The sequence below is a fragment of the Myotis davidii genome, unplaced genomic scaffold (assembly GCF_000327345.1).
Source record: "Myotis davidii unplaced genomic scaffold, ASM32734v1 scaffold132, whole genome shotgun sequence".
Classification (NCBI taxonomy): Eukaryota; Metazoa; Chordata; class Mammalia; order Chiroptera; family Vespertilionidae; genus Myotis; species Myotis davidii.
In genome coordinates, this window is record NW_006285258.1 from 752,247 (window position 1) to 775,134 (window position 22,888).

At 37.7% G+C, this 22,888-nt stretch overlaps 1 protein-coding gene across 11 annotated transcripts in view; it reads left to right on the forward strand.

The window, feature by feature from the left end:
- FAM214A (family with sequence similarity 214 member A) overlaps positions 1–22,888 on the forward strand; it is an 86,662-nt gene that overhangs the window by 54,068 nt on the left and 9,706 nt on the right. For 9 of the 11 annotated variants that reach the window (XR_001512575.1, XM_015558917.1, XM_015558919.1 and 6 more), the window contains 7 exons: positions 10,933–11,117; positions 12,048–12,250; positions 12,588–12,713; positions 13,495–15,343; positions 16,405–16,524; positions 19,065–19,144; positions 19,823–19,931. Coding sequence is in view for 9 of the 11 variants with exons in the window: in XM_015558917.1 (XP_015414403.1) it covers positions 10,933–11,117; positions 12,048–12,250; positions 12,588–12,713; positions 13,495–15,343; positions 16,405–16,524; positions 19,065–19,144; positions 19,823–19,931 (2,672 nt within the window). In the remaining 2 variants the exon portion in view is untranslated. Of the gene's footprint in view, positions 1–10,932; positions 11,118–12,047; positions 12,251–12,587; positions 12,714–13,494; positions 15,344–16,404; positions 16,525–19,064; positions 19,145–19,822; positions 19,932–20,114; positions 20,329–22,888 lie in introns of all 11 variants that reach the window. The other 2 variants (XR_001512576.1, XM_015558914.1) reach the window with 2 other exon arrangements.

The following is a 22,888-nucleotide window of genomic DNA, read 5'->3' on the forward strand; positions in this document are numbered from 1 at the left end:
GCCATGGGTTATAGGGCTAATAACCTGAGTTTACCTGTCCTATAACATCTGCATTCTTCACAGTTGGTCATGCTTACAGATGGATCTGAAGTAGATATACAAGTGCTAAAGTCTTTTAATTAGCTGTATAACTACATGTAAGCATACATTCATTTTGTTTATGTATTCATTGGCTCTCCTATATGCCAGGCACTGTCCTAGGCACTGGTAAATAGAACGATGAATAGGCTCCTGCACACCTAGAGTTTACAGTCTGATTAGAGACAAACAGCCTAAATGACAGTTGTGTGATACCTGGAGTGGGAACACATGGAGCTTATGAGAGAATCTCTCTTTGCATCTGCTTCCCACTTGACTTGAAGTTTCACTGAAATCCGGGACTAAAAAGAAGTTTGAAGAGTTTTCAACTTCTCCATTGGAAAATACTCACTTTGTAACAGTGTATTCTTTAACTCCTTTTCATGCCTTCCACTCCTGCTTCCCTCTTTGGTGTTTTCTAACTCATTCACAACTCTTCTTTTGCAACCTTGAACGTGTCAGGTTTAATTTGGGTGGCCATGGCATATCAGAATCCATACTAGATACAATGGATATTGAGGAAACATACCTGAGGTAGGTAAGCACCTGTGCCTCAGTGGCAAAAGATAAGGTCCAGACCGGTTATCCGAGCAGAGAGAGAAAGCATTCTGGCAAGAGTGCGGACTAGTAGCCATGTAGTCTGGAGGTCCAGTTAGGATTCACAAGGGTTGGGAACCAGACACCAAGATGTTTTATACTAGAACCAGAATTGACATCCAGAGGCCGGCTAACTGATACAGAGTGCGCAGCAAGAATGACCCGGATACCAAGCCAGCAAATACATAAGGCTGATTTTCCACCGTGATCCCTCCCTGGGTCAGAATTGGAATTGCACTGGTAGGGTGGAAGGATTTAGGTAGGCAGACGAGATGAGATTTGGAAATAAGTCCTCAAATGTCTAACATTTTACATAAACAGGAGATCTGGTTTAAGGCCTCATGTTGTTATTATTGCTGTGTGTGTCTGAGCAATCTCTTTACCTCTCTGAAGTCCAATTTCCTCACTGTAAGTTACTAAAAATGCATGAAGGTTCCTTTTAGTTCTGTAATCCCTGAATTCCTACAAAAGCCAAGTCTCAGCCTTTTTTTTTTTTTTTTAAATCTTATTCCTGCCTTTTTGCTCACAAAAGCGGTTCAATTTTCTTTAATGATAAAGGGACCAAGCTTGGTTTTAATTAACTCTAAGTGCTTTTATGCACAAAACAGAACTTTGAAATGCTTTATTTATAAGCAGATGTAATTGTACAGTTTTCCCAAGCTTTCTGAGGATAATGTTTCTAAGTGGGATATCCTCTTGCTGTTTCTGGAACCATATGTGATCTAGGCCTTTTCCATAATATCTAAACTGAGAGGGCTTTAAACAGGCAAGACAGACAGAAAGAAAAGAATAGCTATGTAAATTCTTTTACTACCAGGAATTCTTGAAAATATGTCTGTCTAAGTTGCTCTCTAGAATCTATGCCCTGAGTTGGTAGGGTAGACTCTGGAGTAACTTTTGTGTGAAATGAAAAATACGAGCTTCTGTAATTGAGAATTAAGAACTTTCCCTTAGAGAAGGTTTTCCAATTACTAATAATGTGTGTGACCTTGGGCAAATGATTTTACAAATTTTTCCTCATCTGAAAGTAAGAGAAAGACACCACATCATTGCATTTATTCTTATTTTAAATATAACAAACTCTTATGTGGTGCTCATAGGTGCCAGGCAATATCCTAAAAATTGTATAAATAATAACTCAATCCTTGTAACTACCCTCTGAAGGTCGATACTTATTATCTCCCATTTAATACATTAAAAATACTGAGGCAAAGAGAGGTTGTATAACTTGTACACAGCTGAACAACTGGCAAGTAGCAGAGCCGATTGCATGAGCTCACAGTTCATGCTCTTACCTGTTACTCTGTGCTACATCATGAGAATTAAACTGAAGAGGCACCCGATGAAACACTTCACAACTCAAAATGATGGTGATCATCTTTGTTTAAATTGAATGTTTGGATTATGTGACAATTAAAATTTAGAGCCAGTTTTCACAGGGCTAGATTGTTATTAAAAGCATGCATATGACTTAGATTTTCAGATGGCACCTCAGAACATTGCAATGCTTTAATCATAATTTTCACTTCAGCGGTTATTGTATAATGTCAATGTACAGCAGAAATATTTGGTTGAATTCAAACAAACCACATGCATGTCCAGAAAGTTGCTTTTAAAAGTCCATCTGTAATACATCTGTGTGCAGATCACTTTGCTTTTTTCATAATAGAGTGCTAAGTATTTTTTAAAGTTCAATTTATTTTTTTGTCGCTTAACGAAAAAAATAAAGAATATTTTTGTATTTGAAGATATTATTCTGTATGTGAAAATATTTATGTGCAACCAATATTCATAAAATAATAGTGCACATTTAAAATTGCTGTTTTGTTCACAGCCGTAGCCACTATTTTTTGCACTTGTCACTAAAGTCAACATTGGATTTTACTCTCTGCTTAAGGACTCATGGTATATGAGTCAAGAAGTGAAGAAACCTGGAGTCTAGCTTGCAATAGACAGCTTTGAACACGAAAATTAATGTCTTTGTACCTTATTTTCTTCATTTAGAATTAAGGCAGATGAGGCTACATGATTTCTAAGATCCTTTTCTCAGTCAAAACAGAAACACACAACATATAACTCTGAGATTGAAACATAAGATTAGAAACCAAAAATATTTCAATGTATGTAGAATTTAACTCCTGTGCATCTATGAAATACTAAGAATGTTATTATACAGAAAAGGGCGGGAGCTTGTAAGCGTGCTGCGTTTTTCCTGAAGTGATGGTTGATTTGCACTGACCTGTCCTTTCCTTTTTCACGGTCACTTGTGATCAGTGCCCCAAGTTTGCAAGAAGGTTGGCTGAAGTTAGCAGTACAGTCTGTCCATGGGACAGAGTGAAACTTACCCACATGGTGGTGAAATTCATGACCTTAAGGTTGTGCGCCAGCACCGTGAAGTAACCCTTGATAGCCTAGATTGCTTACGTGAGTTCTGGGGAGGAGTGCAAAGTAAGTGAAAGATCAGGGTGGAAATGGGTTTGGAAAGAAGTCTTTTGTGAAAAAAACAGGGAGTCGGGAAAGCTCTTCAGAAAGCTCCTAATTGGTGAAAAGGAGAGGAGGAAGGCATGTCCAATAGCTAAAAAAAAGAGTAAGCAATGGTACCAGGTGGGAAATGAGTAGAGTGTCATGTCGGGAACAGTTGGACTGGAACAGAGGGAGCATGTAGGGAGCAGTAAAAGATGAGATGAGGAAGCAAAGGGGGAGACCACTGAGACTTCGAAGGTGGAGTCTTAAGCAGGGTCACCTGTGATTAATTCCAAGCCGCACCGTTCACACCTGAATCTGTCAGTGCTCTGTGTGGTGGCCCTGGCCCTCGTGTCAGGCTTAAGAGTTTACATTGGATTCAGTGGCTAGGAGGCTGTTGTGGTAATTCAGGTTGTGAGGCAATAAGAGCCTACCTAGGTAACTGTCCTGAGGTTAAAAAGGAGGTATTGAAGTCCAAGACAACTTTAAAAAACACATTAGTAAGATTTAGTGAATGGATTTCATGGCCATAAGGAGGCTCTCCTGCCCCTATCCCATAGACTTAGAAGGGCACGTCTTTTTTTCTGTTTCAGGGTTTGGCAAATTTGTAAGAATGATGATATTGCATATTTAATACTTATCTTGCTTTTATAGAAAGGGCTATTGTGAGACATGAATGGCCATTGTGTTCAAAGAATACTAGGGAAAGTAGGCTTTTGTGTTTATCATCTATACCCTTCAGAATAATTGACGATTCACAATAATTGACATCTGTCCAAGCTTCCATCATCACCATCTACTGAGATCACTGTTGTCAAGGTCACCAATGACTTCCTTATTGTCAAATCCAGTGGCCTCTTCTTTGTTTATATTTTATTAAACCTCACCAGTGTTTGATGCCATTAACCACACCCTCCTTGAAAATTTTTTTTTCTTGTGTCTTTCAAGATACCATATTTGACAGCTGTTTGTAGTGGTTCATCATCTACCCGAATGGTTCTTGTTGGAGGGCCCCAGGCTCTATTAGGAGTTTCCTAAATATTCCTCTGGGTAACTCTTGACTCTTAACACTTTCCAAATGCCAATGATTCCCAAAACTATACCCCAATCCTGCACAACTACAGTGACCTCCTAACTAGTATATCTACCTACTTTGAACCTTTTTCCTGTTTTATTGTCAACACTAGAGGCCCGATGCATGAAATTCGTGCAAGGGGCTCGGCCCTCAGAGCCCCAGCTTCGTCTGGAAGGTCGTTTGGCTGTCCGTTCTAATTAGCATATTACGATTTTATTATTATAGATAGCAACCAGGGTGATGGTTTTAAAATGTAAGCCAGATCATACCATTTCTCTAGTTAAAACCCTTCAGTGGCTTTCCATGGCATTTGGGATAAAATCTAAACCCCTTGTAGCTTCAATACCCTATCCAATCCAGTCCCTGGCCACCATTCTAAACTTCATGTCCTCCCACTTTCCCTCTCTCCCACTGCCATTCCAGCCTCTCTCAACCTCCTTTGAGTTCCAGACACGTTACCCATTCATCCTCACCTTACACCCTCTGCTCAGAACACTCTCTCCCCTCTTTTTCAAAAGGCTAGCTTCTTGTTCAAATCCCAGCTTAAATATTATCTGCTCCGAAACGCCTCCCCTGAACACTCAGTATACAGCGTTCATACGTCACTCTCACATCACCCTTTTGACAATGATGGCACAGCACTTTAGCACCATCTGATTTTTTCTTATTAATTTGTTTTTCTCTGCTCCCACTAGAATGTAAGCTCCAATTCTCAGTATCTAGGAAAGTGCCTGGCACACAGTAGGTGTATGATGAGTATTTGTTGAATAAATGCAGTCTTAATACCTACTAGAGACTGGTTAAGTCAACTGAAAGTCCTATTCTTTGAGCATAACCTCTTCTGCTAATTCTTAACACCTATCCTCAGATCCATCCATATATGTTTCTCATCAATATGAGAGTCTAGCTTTTACCCAAATTTTTTTTTTAAGTTATTCTAAAGCCTTGGCCAGTGTGACTCGGTTGGAGCGTCATCCTGTATACCAAAAGGTCATCGGTTCAGTTCCCTGTCAGGGCACATACCTAGGTTGTGGGTTGGATCCCCAGTTGGGGCACATATAAGAGGCAACCAGTTGGTGTTTCTCTCTCTCAAATCAATAAACATATCTTGGTGAGAGTTTTTTTAAAGTTTATATTTACAAAGAGAATAAAAGAAGTGTTTGTAGACTGCTAAGTTCCAGTCTTTAACACTAGAACCTGTGTGCTTCACAATTCCCCATGTATGTCTTCATAAATTCATATATATATTATAATAGAACATATCCACTTGTATTTATTTGCTTTTCAATCATTTTAAAATCCTTGAGGGGTACAGCGTTACACGGATTCTGTGTCTAATGGCCTTAGCAAGAAGGTTGCTTTGTAATTTGACATAAACAATGCCACTGTTTCCATGAGCACGAGTTACCTTTCCCCAGGTTATTCTGGTTTTGCTTGGTTTGCCACCAAGAGTCACTGTGTTGTTCTTTGTCTTGTACACATAAGCACATCTCTTGCCTAGATAGAATTCAGTTTCATCTCAAGCATAAACACCTTCAGTTGTTTTTATTTTATTTTATTCTTTACACTATTATAGATGTCCCCATCCCCGCACGCCCCACTTTGCCCACCTCCACCCAGCTCTTGCCCCCTGCCCCTTCTCTCTGGCCAACACCACACTTTTGTCTGTGTCTATGGGTCATGCATATATGTTCTTTGGTTAATCCTTCATCTAGTACCCCCTCGCCTCTGACAGCTGTGGGTCTGTTCCATATATCCTATTCATGCCTCTGTTCCTATTTTGTTCATCAGTTTATTTTGTTCATTAGTCTCCACATATAAGTGAGATCATATGGTATTTGTCTTTCTCTGACTGGCTTATTTCTAAACACCTTCCGTTTTAAGAAGAGCTGTGTGCTCCTCCTGGTTCCAGAGACCCCACTTATAGCCTGCAAAAGAGCCTTGGACCCCAGCCTTCCACACACTTTGTTGTTTTACAAGCCCTGTTCCCAGCAGGCCTCCACAAGCTCCAAGAGGAAAGAGGAAAGAGGAAGGTCACAAATTCCTATGTTAAGTAACCAAACATAGTGGGGGTTCTACAAAACAACAACTAATTAATTAAAGTACATGACACTAGGTAATGCTTTTATTTATGTGTCACTTTTCAATTAATAGGCCTTATCATTTATCTAATCCTAGTCAGACAATAGTAATTTATTTCAAATTTAGCTTATGGCCCTTGAGGATGTGACTCAGTTGGTTGGAACATTGTCCCATACACCCAAAGGTTTCAGGTTCTGTTCCCCGTCAGGGCACATGTCAGTGTTTCTCACATCAATGTTTCTCTCTCTCTAAAACCAATTAAATAATAATAATAATATGCAGTTTATGTTTGTGTGTTTGCTTTATAGGACTGATAATAGTTTGTTAGTATGTATATCTTTCACTGCATGTATGCCTATGTATACCATGAACACATAATCAACATTCTTATGAAACATTGTGTTTTCGCTTACACTGTAGATATCTTGTCAAAAGTGGATTTATTTTAGATATGTATCACAGTATATTGAGCCAGTCCCATATTATTGGACATTTACGTTTATTCCATTTTTTTAAACTGGTATAAACATTTTTAAATCCCTTCAATGACACCCCTGACAATTGTTTATCAGTCTGTTCTTGAACCCTGTGATGAAGAATTTACTTCCCAAGTGAGTGGATTTGTCTGTGGATCCACTCTGATTGTTCACAGTTTTTCCAGTGGCCAAATTGTTCACCTTTTTTTTGTTGGACAGAAAAGATGGCAAACTTTAAGAATATGGGTAAACTCCAGAGCCAGGCGAGCATGTCACTAAAAAGCAGCAAGTCCAGACACGGCTCTCAGCCAGACGGTGGTGTAAGCACAGCCCTCATGGAGGTCTTGGAGGAGAGGGGCTCCGAATGATGTTGTGATTGATTACTTTCCAATCCCCAATGACCTGTCTCTCATAGCCTGTGGAACATGATAAAATTCTTCGTTTTCTTCAATGTTATAGTTTCTAAATCATTTATCTCTTGTAAAATGTGTAACTAGTAGGTAAGCCTCGCCACATCTGTCTAGATTTGAAACACTTTTTGTTTTTGTAAAGGTAAATTGTTTGTAGAGGTCCTGAAATCATAACTTATTTCTGGAGTAAGTTATGTTGTGTTTGTCTTTAATATCATCAAAATATCAAGTTATATCTATTGAGTTTTCTTTAGCATGACATGATATTTCCCAGTTGCTATTCATATTCTTTACTACAGTAAACTCTGCTCCCTGGTATTTTAGAGGTTGGCATTATCAAATTTAAACTGTGCAACTTTTCTAATGACTAATGATTAATATTCTCATTAATTAAAATTCAGACACCCATAAATTTTTCCTGACAAATTTCTAAAGGTTGTCATCACATAGTCACATGCACGTAGGTAGTATTTTATGTGTTTCATAATACCATTGTATGGTTCATACTGTTCCTTGCAATGCTTATGTAACAGTTACATAGCTAACTAATAGATAACTGCTGTCATCTTTAATCTTTCTTTCAAATATTTCATATAAATATTCACTACTTGACTAAGTTCAATAAGTCATTCAAAGGATTTCAGATCATGGTTTTGGAGTTTACTATCTGAGGAGATAATGACCAAAATAACCCAATTTTAGTCAAATGTTGTATTATTCAAAAGTTCTTTTTTATAATAATGCAGTTTTTATTGCTTTAAATGTGATGATTCTTAATGTATAAGTAAGCCATTCCTACTGGTGCTTTGGAGATGAATTATACTCTTGCAGGCATAAGGATAATGAGGGAAAGGTCCTGTTAGCCCAAAAGACAACAAAAACACTCTCTCATACTCCCCTTTACACATGCCCTCCCCCTCCTACCTAATCTGACTGGGTAGTTTTCTCTCAGCAGTAGAAATACTATACTTTTTTTTTTAAGTAGCACATAAATATGAGACATTAGTTAGGTTGTGGGCCACCCTTGGTAGCTGACAGCTGAGCACCACTCAGCATTCCATAGATCAGGAGCCACTGCTCTGCCACAGTTCTTAGCTCCCCAGAATTATACCACAAACTGAGGAAGGGACCAGGATGAGCCCAGAGAAATATCCTAGGAGCTAGCATGCCATGTAGCCCAAGGTAAGCCTGAACTGGCCTTGAAAACCTGCAGAAGCAGCAGAGCAAGAGACTGAATGGAGTCCTTTTTACGTCTTTTGCTCCCCTCTGAAGGACACCATGATTTACCTTGGTGAGTCCCAGGAGAACACAGGAAACGCCTGATTTATGTATGACCTCATTGGGCCCTGGAGGAGAGTTGAAAGTAGAGACCTCTTCTTTTTCCCCCCATTGGCACATTTTTATAAACTAGAGGCCCAGTGTACAAAATTCGTGCATGGGTAGGATCCCTAGGCCTAGCTCACGATCAGGGCCAGTCAGGTTCCCCGCCTCCCCCACCCCTCTGCCTCCTCCTTCCTTTGCTCCCTCAGCGCCCCACCACCAACACTGGTTGCCTGCCATGTTGTGTACCTCCCCCTGGTGGCCAGCGCATGTCATAGTGAGCAATCAAACTCCCATTCTTCTGGTTGAACTCCCAAGGGGACACTTGCATATTAGCCTTTTATATATATAGATTAGGGTATTGTTCCTGGAAACTAATTCTATACCATAAATATTCCAAAATGTATTATTGAGATATATGTTGAATAGATATTATTTTCATTTATAATTTTATAAACATAATATTAAAGTATATGAAACAAAATTTATACCCAGAGTGAATGAAGACATGTATGGGGTGGTTAAGAATCTAGATTCTAGAGCCAGACTGTATAGGTTCAAATTCCATCTTTGCTGCTTTTTAGCTCAGTGATCTTACACAGATGCTTCTTTAACCTCTCTGTGCTTCAGCTGTCATAAAAGGGTGGTAATTGTTCTCACCTTCTAGAGCTGATCTGAAGACTAAACGAGTTCATGTGTAGAAAGTACTTAAAACTGGTAGTACCTTGACAGTGTCACTAATTGTTAGCTCTTATTGTAGGTGTTATAAATGGTCAATTTAAGGAAACTTTCTAAATGGTCTTAAAATACCAGTTCAATCAAGTTGGCATTCAAGGCTCCTTCTTTCCTGGTGAGCCTGCGTGAGTGGCATTCTCCAGGCTCCCTTGTCAAGGCTGCTCAGGTCCATCTCCAGTCCTGCCATTTCCACATTTTCCACTCAGGTTGCACTTTTTCTTTCATGGTTCTGCTCAACAGCTATCTCTTTTGCAAAATTTTACCACAATCTGAACTTCTTTGGAATATATTAAAAGTTGCAGTCTTCTCTTTGTCTTTAATAGATTAAGAGCTATGTAAAAGATTAAGAGCTATGTAAAATATAGCACTCTGTCCACCTGGGGCCTAACACAGTATAGCAGGCACATACTTAAAATATATGTTGCTGCCGAAACCGGTTTGGCTCAGTGGATAGAGCGTCGGCCTGTGGACTGAGAGGTCCCAGGTTCGATTCCGGTCAAGGGCATGTACCTTGGTTGCGGGCACATCCCCAGTGGGGAGTGTGCAGGAGGCAGCTCGTCGATGTTTCTCTCTCATCGATGTTTCTGGCTCTCTATCTCTCTCCTTTCCTCTCTGTAAAAACTCAATAAAATATATTTTTTTTTAAAAAAATATGTTGCTTAATTGGATTGCACAACAAACTGAATTTTGTGTGTGCACATGTGTGTACATGTGCATGCATGTTCAATCTGTGTAGCAAGATAGAAATTTTGAAAGTAATCTGTTTTTAAAAATTAGAGCACTTGTAAGAAATTGAAAAATTACTGAAAATAAGTGAAAATACCTGCAGGTTAGATTGTTTGGAACTGCGTAGTAACCAAAAAATATCACAATTTATGTCTAGCAATTCAGGCCTGCACTGCCTGCTGGATAATTATAGCATTTCTCCCTCTGAAACTGCTACTACTGCCTAGGAAAGGCAGAGAAGATCCCTGTGGCTACAAGTGTCCACATCACAGAGTTAGGGCTTCGGAAATAAGGCACTAGTTAAGGAAGGGAGAAGGGAGAAAAGGGGAAGAGGCATGCATCTGGATCTGCATATTTTCCTGATCTATAATAATAAAAGGGTAATATGCTAATTAGACTGGACATCCTTCCGGGTATCCTTCCTTCCGAACAAAGCCGCAGCGGGCAGGTGCTGAGGCAGAGACGGCAGAGGCTCTGGCCATGGTGGCGGGGGCTGGAGCCAAGGCCCTTGCACGAATTTCGTGCATCAGGCCTCTAGTATTTAATAATAGTAATAAAACATCTCAGCCTAAACGGTGACACAATAAAACACTTTAACCTTTGGCTAGTGTTGAAGGCTTTTGTGTGAAAACTCTTATACTTGACATCCAAAAACATAATTATGGATTAAAAATGGCATTCCTAAATCTTTGGTATTTTAACTGAAGTTTGCATAAAACCAGTTTTATGCCATAATTTTTACCAGCTTTGTCTTAACTGGAATTTTGAATTATGCATCATCTCCTGACTCTGTGTACCTTGTGAATCAGGAGTTTAATTGCCTCATTTTTATTCTCTTTTCAGTCCTTTGTTAATGAATATACTTGAGTATGGAATGTGACAGTTATTTTGGACATAAAAGATGAGTTCTTATCAAGAGCGTTCATTAAAGCAAGGGCTTTTTTTTCTCTCTCTCTTTTTTAAATACCAGATACCCTAGATGAATATTTTGAATACGATGCAGAGGAGTTCTTGGTCTCCTTGGCCTTGTTAATAACAGAAGGACGCACACCTGAATGTTCTGTAAAAGGTCGTTCAGAAAGTTTCCATTGCCCTCCAGCCCAGTCCTGTTACCCAGTAACCACCAAACATGAGTGCAGTGACAAGCTGGCCCAGGTAAGAATTGTGTGTTGAGAGCTTTTTATTTACCTTTTATATAAACTACACAGGTTCTGTCATCGCTTTTGTTACACTGCAATTATAATGCCCACATTTAAATATAAAATCGGTCACAGCCGTAACGAAGAAATCCTAAACCTGGACCATAGCCAGCAACCTTGGCTCTTGAACCAGCTCTGGGAGGCACTGGGTAGTTTTGCTGATCAGCAGGCAGGTGGGCAGCCCATTTCAGACCTGCCTTCTCACACACCAGGTTTAACATTCTATTTGCTGCTGATTCAGCTTTCTTTCTTTTAGAGTCTCAGCCCTGGCTCATCGACTTTATGTTCTTATTTATTTAGTGGACTGATGTTAATAATTATTTTCTCCACATTAACCAAATTTCTATATTTCTTTTTTTTTAAATGGGTGGATGCATTTTGCTATCATATTAATGTTTAGGGATAAAATACGGTTAAAATATTTATTTTGGTAAGTACTAATTTGCCGTAAGGATTTTTTCCCCCAGTTAGTTTCTTAAATGTAGTCCAAAGATTTTAACTGGTATATATTGTATAGACTTAATCTTGTATATATTAAGCATTTAATGAAAATGAGTATGTAATATTTTGGTCTTCGCTTCCTCTGTAATGATGATGTAATTAACAAACTAGGCAATGCTAGGCCACCTCAAGAAAGAGCAAAGATGTCCCTCCCCACCAGAAAATTTGCGTCATAAATGTTGTTCAAAACCAATCCTTGAACTTTAGAGCTCACTGGTGTGAATTCATTATTTAGTGAGGAAACCTAAATAGGCAAATCTAAGCGAATTCTACAGTTGATGACTCATTCTCATACAGATATGTACTTTACAATTATAATTTTCAAAGTAAAATATACACTTGTGGGGTTTACTGAGACCTTTGGCTTATATTCTTTTTCTCGAAGTGTCGCCAAGCCAGACGAACCAGGTCTGAGGTCGCGCTGCTGTGGAAGAACAGCCTTCCGATCATGGTGGAGGTGATGCTGCTGCCAGACTGCTGCTACAGTGACGAGGGGCCCACCACGGACGGTGTGGACCTCAACGACCCTGCAATTAAGCAAGACGCATTATTACTAGAAAGATGGGTGTTGGAGCCAGTTCCTCGACAGTAAGTTGTACAATTGAGTTTCAAGTTGTCCTTGGTAAATCAGGTTTCCCGCAACTTTTTGTATAATATTGTAATAATATATACTTTTTCAGAATCCCTCTATTTATGTAGTAAAATTTAGTACAGATATAACTGTAGACACTTAGTACAGATATAACTGTAGATATTTAGTACAGTTATAACTTCAAGTGACAATCGGTAAATCTACTGCTATGCTCTTGAAAGCAGACATCCTGAGGCGTATGTTTGTTTCAGCTTCTCTCTATCAAAAACTCAGTTATTTTGACTTACTTGCTGACATTTAGATGATGCTTTTTTTTTTTTTTACTTCCCTTAGGAGTAGCGATCGATTTATTGAAGAGAAGACCCTTCTATTGGCTGTCCGCTCATTTGTGTTTTTTTCTCAGTTAAGTGCTTGGCTGAGTGTTTCTCATGGTGCTATTCCACGAAATATTCTTTACAGGTATGTGTAGGCACAAAAAGAGCAGTGTGTATTCAACTGCATTGGTTAGCTCTTGAATGATATTTTACCTTTTCAGTATTTTATTTCTTTCGTTTCTAAATATAAGTGGATAAAATTTACTGGCATTTTTCTCAAAACAAGTTACAGAAATGTTGATATGAATCAGTATGAGTTTTGTTTCTCAGGTTATATTTGATGTGAAATAGTTTGCAGAGAACTTTTATGCTTGGTTTATAGAACCAACATTGAACTTAGTGCTGCCATTATAAATAAAGTAGAAAAACGTTCAGGGCTGCTGAATTTCTGTAATGGCAGGCTTTCTTAATTTTTGCCATTTTGATAACTATACACATACAAACTGCTGAACAACTATCTATAATTGTCTCTTTAGGTAGGTGGCCATGAGATAAGTATCTCTTAATCACCTTGCACAATAGAATTAGCTGAATCCAATTATTTAGTGGTAAATACAAAGTCCTTTTATTCTTTCTGCTCTGACAGGTCATTTTAAATTATAATATTCTTGAGCTTTAATGCTTACGTGGTGGTCGGTCTAGTGTTCTTAAAAAGAAGATCATCTCTACTAGTATTTGAAACATAATCTATACTTCTTTTGTTGGTTTTGTCAGAATGACATGCATGGCAAAGTAGCCAAAAGCAAAACCTCAATCATAATTAATGCAAACAAAGATAAGTATATGACTGTTTAAAATTTTTAAAAATAATATACAGTAATGATTTTCATAACCCATGAATTCCATATTTTTCTGTGTGATTCTAGAATCAGTGCTGCTGATGTCGACCTGCAGTGGAATTTTTCACAGACTCCAATTGAACATGTGTTTCCTGTTCCCAATGTTTCTCACAATGTGGCCTTGAAAGTCAGCGTTCAGTCCTTGCCCAGACAATCTAATTACCCAATTTTGACGTGTAGTATTCATACTAATATTGGCCTTTATGAGAAAGGAATTCAAGAACATGAACTTAAAGCCCATCAGCACCACAATTCTAACGAAGCAGAACAGTGTAGTACAAACAGTTCACAGCGTGTGTGTAGCAAGCAGACTTGGACCGTGGCACCTGAAAGCGTATTACATGCAAAGAGTGGCACCCCTCCAGAATACACTGCAGCTGTCAAAAATGGCAAACTGTATCCAGGCACTGGCAGTAAATCTGACTATGGAACTTGTCAAGCCAACCTTGTGGGCTTCAGTGGTACAGGAGATAAAAAGTCACATGAAACATCAGAGAGGACTTTAAAATCATTTTCAATGATTGATTCCAGTGTCCCCAGTCGCCAGAGTTCCTGGCAGTCAGTTGGTGAGACTAATTCTTTAGTATGCTCTTTAATTCAGGATCGACAAGAAGTTATTGCAAGAATTGCTCAGCATTTGATCCATTGTGATCCAAGCAGTTCACATGTTTCTGGACCTGTGTTTAATACTCAAGAGTCTAGTTCAGTTAATTCAAAACTTTTCCGGGTTTCACAAGAAAATGAAAATGTGAGAAAATGTAAAGAGACTTTCTCCATTTCTTTCGGTAGTCCAGAGCTTACCTCCTCAGAAGACAGCAGTGAGGGGAAGATTCGAGTAAAGCCAGAAATTCCTCGAAGTGAAACTTGTACTGCTAATGGTCTTTATTCTCATCGGTCTGTCGGGGAGACGAACCCTTTAATAGGCTCATTACTCCAGGAGCGGCAAGATGTGATTGCAAGGATTGCTCAGCACTTGGAGCACATTGACCCAGCAGCATCACGTATACCCCGGCAATCGTTCAACGCTCATGACTCTACTTTGGTTCCTTCTAAAGTGTTTAGGAGTTCATATGAAGACAAAAATTTGTTGAAGAAAAACAAGGATGATGCCTCTGTTTCCATTTCTAATACAAAATGTTCCTTATTAGAAGACTGCAATGAAGGGGAAAGCTTAATACCTACTAAATCTCTTAGTTCTTTTAAATGCAATAGTAAAGTCAAGTCCTCTTCGAAACCTCAAATGAGAAGAAATCTGTATCAGGACAATCCTACTGAAGGCATCCAAAGTACATTTCAGGGGATACAGAACAAAGCCACTAGTTTATCGGCTCCCTCAAATATGTCCCATTGCAAAGAAGATAAGTTAGTTTTGACAATCAGGTTGGAAAATACACTTTCTGAGTGTCCATTTAAGGAGCAAGAAATTAGCAATGGAATTGATAAACGGTATTCAAATGGCCATGGTGTTGACAAACAGATTTGCACAAATAAGAATAAGGAAAAAATAATTCAAAATGAAAATTGTAGCCCAGAATCTTTTAACAATCACCAATTTGATAAGCCCAAAAATAATGACTCGAAAATAGAAGTTACTACATTGGAAATGTCTGGATATTTGAACAAACGTGAGAACAAGTGCTCAAATAAAGACTTAAAAAGGCCTACAACATATGAGCAAAATATGCAACTTAATAGTATAGAAAATTATCTCAATAAGGATAAGGAAGATTTCAAATGCAAAAGACAAGACCAATTAAAAAACAAACAGGATAAGAAAGAAGATTCAACTGATGAAAAATTTCAAAACTGTCCTCAGAGAAAGAGTTTAAATGGCTGTTTGTCTACATGTGACCAACTGAAAAATACAGAGGTGTTGGTAAGTAATATCTAATATTTCAAATATAATTCTTAAACATCTGTTTTGGTGTGGACTTTCTTTACAGGAGGTCTAGTTATAAGGCGCAAGGTGCCCATTATCTATAGAACATACAAGTTGATGTAATAATCCTGCTACAGAACTAGTATTAATATCATTGCAAATAACCCACTCACTGAAGAGCAAATGCTAGGTACATTCTTTCTGTTGCCCCTTTTTTGTTTATTTCAATATTATGAACCATTGCTGGAGAGTAAATAGGAGTCATAAATAAAATTTATTTTAACTTATTGTTGATCAGTTGTTCTGTCAGTGTGCGGACCTGCAACCTTGGCTTATTGGGACGATGCTCTAACCAGCTGAGCTACCCGGCCAAGGTTATGTTCTGTTATTAACTCCAATTTACAAATGAGAACCCAAGACCTGGAAAGGTTAAGTTAATTTGCCCAACATCACAAAGCTAGTAAATGGTAGAGTTAGAACCCAAATTAGTCTTTTCTGATTTTTATTCGTGTGTTTTTATGAAATTTTGATCTTTGGGTATAAACTTACCTAGAGTCTTAAGAATTAGCCTATTTCCTGTATCACTTCAAAAACATGGTACTGTGACTATATTAGATATATTTTAAAATTTATGTTTATTATATTGCTGTATCATTCCCCACCAACTTATATCCTCTGAGAATGCCTCTTGATATTTACATAGGTTTATATTTTAGAATATTATGCTATTTTTCCTACTGGTGAGTTTTTTCACAAATAAACAGAATCAAATTTACCTTTCTAGATGCTAGAATCTAAGTATTCATAAATATGACCGTATGCTGATAAGGTATTTGAACATACTTTCTTTAGAATACTTTCTTTGAATTTATTTAGCATCTTAGAAAAAGCTTAGACATTGTTTTCTGATTTGTGTGTGTGTGTGTGTGTGTGTGTGTGTGTAAAGATACGGATATATAGATCATTACCTTTACCACCAAGGATATAATACCTCAATAGATAGTAGAAATAAGTCTAACATAAAAAAAATCACCATAGAAATCTAATTCTTCTCCTAGCAGAAAACTATACCACTGAAACATTCAACTGTCTGGCAGAAACATAATTTTCATTCCTTGGATGGAACCGTAACCAGAGCCTTTCATCCTCGGACTGGCTTGCCTCTTCTTTCAAGTCCTGTAAGTATTTTCCTTTGATCTCATATTTAGAAATTGCAAATATCTGAAATGTTTGCCAGTCATTTATCAGCAGCACTCTGGTGTGAGCAGCACTATAGACTCCATTCAATACAGTGCACGGAGCTGATACAGGAAGACCGCCTCCTCCTTCCCAAACACAGAAATCCTGGATCAGACAGCACAACTTGTAAATACATAATACAGTGTAACAGCAAGAAAGGTACACCTCTGAGTACTAACTGGGACAAATTACGGCCCTCTCGGGTATCTGAACTGAAGATAGTGCTGGGGTTTAATGGCCTTCGTGGGACAGGAGTCAAGGCGGCAAATCTGCTCCAGTCATAGCTGGGTCCTGAAAACCAAACTCCTCATAAAACTAGAAACAGGGGAGAACTACCTTCTAGAACTGGGAGAGGAAGGGAAAATCACCTGTTTATTTAAGGGTGCAACAGGGAGGTGTATAGTGGGTAGGAAAATAATCCCCCAAAAGAATTTTGCCTTAAACCTAAGCCACTCAGGGTAGTTCTGAATTTGTGCTGTCTGTGAGGTTCAGAAACATCTAGCTAAGCAACAACCATAGACTAAATTGAAACCGGTAAAATCCATTGAGTCCTAGCAGAAGAAACACAAAACTATTCCACATCTATACCCCATGGCACCAAAGGTTTATTTTCTTGGAAAATAACTCCTGCTGGAGATTATCTCAGAGGAAAAACACTACAGAGCACCTCAAAAGAATCAGAAGGAGCAAGAAATGGGAGAATTCACATTTAGGAATCCTGCTATCAGAGCAACCTGAAAAGAGAGTTAAAAGTAATTGTTTAAAATATTCTAAGATATAAAGGATGATGAAAACAGGGGTTAAGATGAAAGAGCATGTGGATTTGAAAGAGAACTAATCACATTATTAATATGAAAAACTATTATAATTGAAGTATACACAGGTGTACATACACATACAGGTGCATTAAACAGTGGAGCTGAATAGAGATTTAGTGTATGGATTAGACAGATATTAAGAAAGCACTTAGGGGGAAAAAAAACAAAAGAAAGCACTTAGAATGATGCATAGAAAGGAAGAGAATGGTAAAATATGACAGCGATGGAGGATAAAATGAGATGCTCAATATAAGTCTAGTAGAAATTCTAAAAGGAGGACAGATAAAATAAGGAAAATGCAGTATTAGAAGAAATAAAGATAGATACTTTTTTAGAATCCAAGAATGAGAGTTTAGATGGAAAATTTCACATTAAGTGCTGACTCCAAAAAAATTGCATGGTGTACTTGCACAACTCTCAGAAATATTGAGGTGGCCCTGCCAGTGTGGCTCAGTGGGTCCCTGGTTGATTCCAGTCAAGGGCACATGCCTGGGTTGTAGGCTCGATCCCCAGTAGGGGATGTGCAGAAGGCAGCCGATCAATATTCTCATCATTGATGTTTCTATCACTCCCTCTCCCTTCCTCTCTGAAATCAATAAAGTATATTTGAAAATACTGTGTTTGATAAGATTGTGCACATTTAAAAAAATATTGAAGTTGTTTAGATTTTCAGTGTCATCTGTTTCTTTGTAGTCACCAATTAGACTGATAACTTAGATACTTATATATGCTTAATATTAATTCTAGAAATATCTATCTAACTTGCATGTTGTACATAATTTTACTTTTAATTTACACTTGGATCTTTCATTTTTAGGATATTTTGATCTAGGTAGTAGTTTGTGTTAAATGTAATCTGGTATACAACGGTGCTTCAAACTGCAGAGTGCTGTATTTTTCAAATCTGTTGGCTATGGAGCCCCAGGGTCTTAGAAATGTGCAGCGTGGTGGCAATGGGCAAAGGAGCAAGACAGCTGGCCCCACCCCAGGCTCCCATCGCCATTTAATTATTCTTTTCCTTTTTATTTTAAACGTATAAATCTTTTATTTCTGCTCCCAAAATACAGAAGTATGTAAAGTAAAAACATCTTATAATTATATGGGGATTCCATGTAGGATTTGGTTTTAGAAAAAACTGGTTCTGCTTCTTAAAAAATAATAAAAACCTAGTACAAGTGCTTTTATTAATCCCATTTTTCCCATATTAGTTAATAAAATAAGAACATAAAAACAATCTATACTGATAAAAGGGTAATATGTTAATTAGACCAGATGTCTCCCGGACATCATTCAGGACGTCCTTCCTGATGAAGCCAGGGCCAGAGGGAAGCCATCCCGGGTCCCGGGTGCCTGTCGGTGGCCCAAGGGAAGCCAGACTGGGTCCGGGGTGCCTGCCGGCGGCTGTAGGAGGGAAGCCCGGGTCCTGGGTGCCAGGGGGAAGCTGGTGCTGGCAGCTGGGGGAAGGAAGGCCTACTCTTGCATGAATTTTCATGCATCAGGCCTCTAGTATATAATAAAGAACATGATCTTAAGTAAGCTGTTTTGGGAGAAAGTTTATTATTTTAAGATACAGTTAGCTTTTATTTGTTAAGTATTGTCAATTCAAGAAAAAAATTATAGTCTTTTTTTTTTAATATCACAAATGATTACTTTGACCGTAGGTTCCTCAAAGAAAGACACAGTCAGGCTGCTTTGATCTGGATTCTTCATTACCGCATCTGAAAAGCTTATCGTCTAGAAGGTATTTTCCTTAAAATCCATTTGTGTGTATGAAATAGTATCACACAAAATTCTGACCTTTTACAATTAATAATGTTGGCTCTAAAAATCACAAATTTAACAGAAATCTTTTTCAATTGGTTATCATTTTCAATGTGATGTCACACATGCAGTTATTAAGGGTGAGTTAGGGAGAAATTAATACTACATGAACAAATCTTTAGCATTGATTTTAACATTTAAGTGGGTTTGTATATTTCCAGTCATTCACCTCCTCTTTTGCCTTACACTCATTTGCAAAAAGCCTCAGCATTTGTTCCAAGTTGACATATAATACTGTCATTTTTTAGTCAGATAATTTTGCCTTTGTATTTTCATTTTTCACTGAAAACAAAAACTGATATAGGAGACTGCATTATTATATATCTCCAGCAGATGCCACTACGTGATATGTTATAAATTCCACCATGAAAACTTCCAGGATGTTATATATATTCTTTATAAAATATTATAACAATGATTATAAAATCTAATCAAGAATGTTAAGCTAGATATTTAACATCTTAAAATTTGTTAAAATTAATTTTTATTATGGTAGTTTAAGTAAAATTAATCATATTAATTTAATGCAAAAGTAAATTAGAAAATATTTTGGTTAATATGTCCATTTGCTTTTTTTGTTTGTTGTTTTTTTTTTTAGTCCTCGGCCCTGTTTAAACATTGAAGGCGACCCAGAAATTCATGAAAAACCATTTCTGAGTTCTAGTGCTCCACCTATAACAAGTCTTAGTCTCCTAGGAAATTTTGAGGTAATGTTTTTTTTTTTAACTATTTTAGAGTTGAAGTTTCTTAAGCTAGATCCAGGGTATAATTTATGTCATTTGTTTATGAAAGGGAAATAAATAAATGGGTTGTATTTTTCCAAAGCCTGGAAATCACCTTTCTTTCCCTTTTTCTTTTTTTCCCTTTCCCCTCTTCCCTTTCCTTTTCAGGAGAAGTGGATTTGAGAGAATTGTTAGCTGTGACATCTTAGAATTGGGTAGCTTGTAGAGGAGACAGAGGACTTAGATGCGATCAGGTTGGATCGAGGTATCTGTGACTCTAGCTGCAGGATAGACTTGACTCACCTTCTTACCTGGTGCACTTGGCTCTGGGACCCAGGAAGGATGATGGTGAACTGATAGCAGCCCCTTCATGACCAATGAGGTTGGCTTTTAAAATCAAATGGTTCTTTGTACTATATTTGCAATTTCTCTGTAAACCTAAATCTGTTCTTAAAACATGAAGTTTTTTTAAATCAAATGATTAAAGGTCTCTGGTACATGTGCTGCTTTATTTAGTATGGATAGTTCTACTTGGGACCAGGTGTATTATGGATTTAGTTGTCATTAATTAGAAAACCACCTTGAACATGAATCTGTTAATGACATTTTAAAAGTTACTTTAATTGATGAATTTTTATGGGAAAATAACTTAAGATTTGTATTTTTAATTTAAATAGCTTATCAGTTATGGTGCTTTGATATACTAACAGTATTGCTTTATTCAAGATCATTTTTTAATATTGAGGCTATCTTTCAAACTTTTAGTAGCAACAGAAACTATGTTTCATGGTAAGTTGATCAATCTCTTTTCCATGTCACTGCCCAAAGCATCAGTTCAGAGATATTGATCTCAATATTCTTCTTTGTCATCAATTTAAAGTTATATAAGGTCATTGTAAGGCTCAGGTCCCCTGCAATCTTTGTACAGTAATCCAAGAACATTTATGAGAGCGAAAAGAGATTTTTGATATTGAAAACCTTAAGAAAGAGAAGATGGTTAAAAGGTCACTAAACTGGTCTTCTCACACGATTCTATGCAGATAATGCATACATTTCCACGTGACTTAAGTAGAAAAACAGAGAAGTTCTGAAACTGTCCAACTCATAGGTCCTCTTTAATTTATAATAAATTAGGTGCTCTCTCCAATAAATCACTGATGATATATAGATAGATATAGATATAGATTATTTTTTTATTTTTGCTTAGTACATTTGATTCTCTGTGGCAATTTTTAAACAAGGGAGAGCCGAACCGGTTTTGCTCAGTGGATAGAGCGTCGGCCTGCGGACTCAAGCGCCCTGGGTTCGATTCCGGTCAAGGGCATGTACCCTGGTTGCGGGCACATCCCCAGTGGGGGCGTGCAGGAGGCAGCTGATCGATCTCTCTCATCGATGTTTCTAGCTCTCTATCCCTCTCCCTTCTTCTTTGTAAAAAATCAATAAAATATATTAAAAAATAAATAAATAAAAAGAGGGAGAGGATAGACAAATTACTGAACTGACACATTGGTCTTGTTTCATGAAACAGGGCGAAGCCTTACCCTGCAAAGTTGTTGAGGGGAATCTGGATGTTTTTATATTATTTGTGGGGCTTTTGGTGGAGTCTAGAAACACATTGACCCAAAGTAATACCCAAGTAGAAGACTGTGTGTTTATTTCTGAGGCTAGTTTCTTTTTCTTGCTATCATTTAGAATGTTCTATCTGATAAGGGGTTAATATCCAAAATATATAAAAACTCTATAGCAAAAAAATTTTTGATTAAAGTTTTCTACTCCAGCCCTATCTGGTTTGGCTCAGTGGATAGAGCATTGGCCTGTAGACTGAAGGGTCCCAGGTTCAATTCCAGTCAAGGGCATGTACCTTGGTTGCGGGCACATCCCCAGTAGAGGGTGTGCAAGAGGCAGCTGATCGATGTTTCTCTCTCATCGATGTTTCTAACTCTCTATCCCTCTCCCTTCTGTAAAAAATCAATAAGATATTTTTTAAAGTTTTCTACTCCAAAATAAATACATTAATTAATAAGATAAAAAGTTTTCAAGTCCAAAAACCTTGTCTTATCCATTCCACTCATCTGTCCTGTGAATCTCTTCCAGCAATTCAGTCCAGAACAATACTGACAACCATTAGAAATGGGTTGTTTTTTTTCTACATGAGGGAATCCCAGGAATTTCTATCACTGTAAAAAGCTTGCATTTTCTAAAATTTTATATAAGTAGATTCATTCAGCATTTACTTTTGAGGGTGGTGGTGGTCAGGGGTTTCTTTTACTGACCATTATTAGCTATCCATATTGTCCTGTGCATCAAGAGTTGATTCCTTTTTATTGCTATTATATGATATAGCACAGTATGTTTATTGATTCACCTAATTGTAGACATTTGGGCCATTTCCAGTTTCGGCTATTACAGATAAAGCTGCTGTAACTATTCATATTTCTGTGCTAACATAAATTCTCATTTTGCTTGGGTAACTACCTAGGAATGGAATGTCTGGATAGTATGGTAGGTGTATGTTTAACTTTTAAAGAAACTGCCAAACTGTTTTGCAAAGTAGCTATACCATTTTTAATTCCCACCAGCAATGTATGACAAGTCTAGTTCCTCCACATCCTTGCCAATGTTGGCAATGGTCAGGTTTTTTTGTTATTATTGTTTTTTTAAACATCCAAGGCTGTGTTTAAATGAGTTTCCTTAAGGCCAAACTGTATGTTCTACATTTGCATTCCATGAAATTCTCTTACATCCTTTTACTTTATTTTTCAATTACAGTTCACATTCAATATTATTCTATCTTAGTTGCAGGTGCACAGCATAGTGGTTAGACAGTCACATTCTTTACAAAGTGTTCCTCCCAATATTTCTAGTACCCACATGACACCGTACATGGTTATTACAATGTTATTGACTACATTTCCTAGGCCAGTGATGGCGAACCTATGACA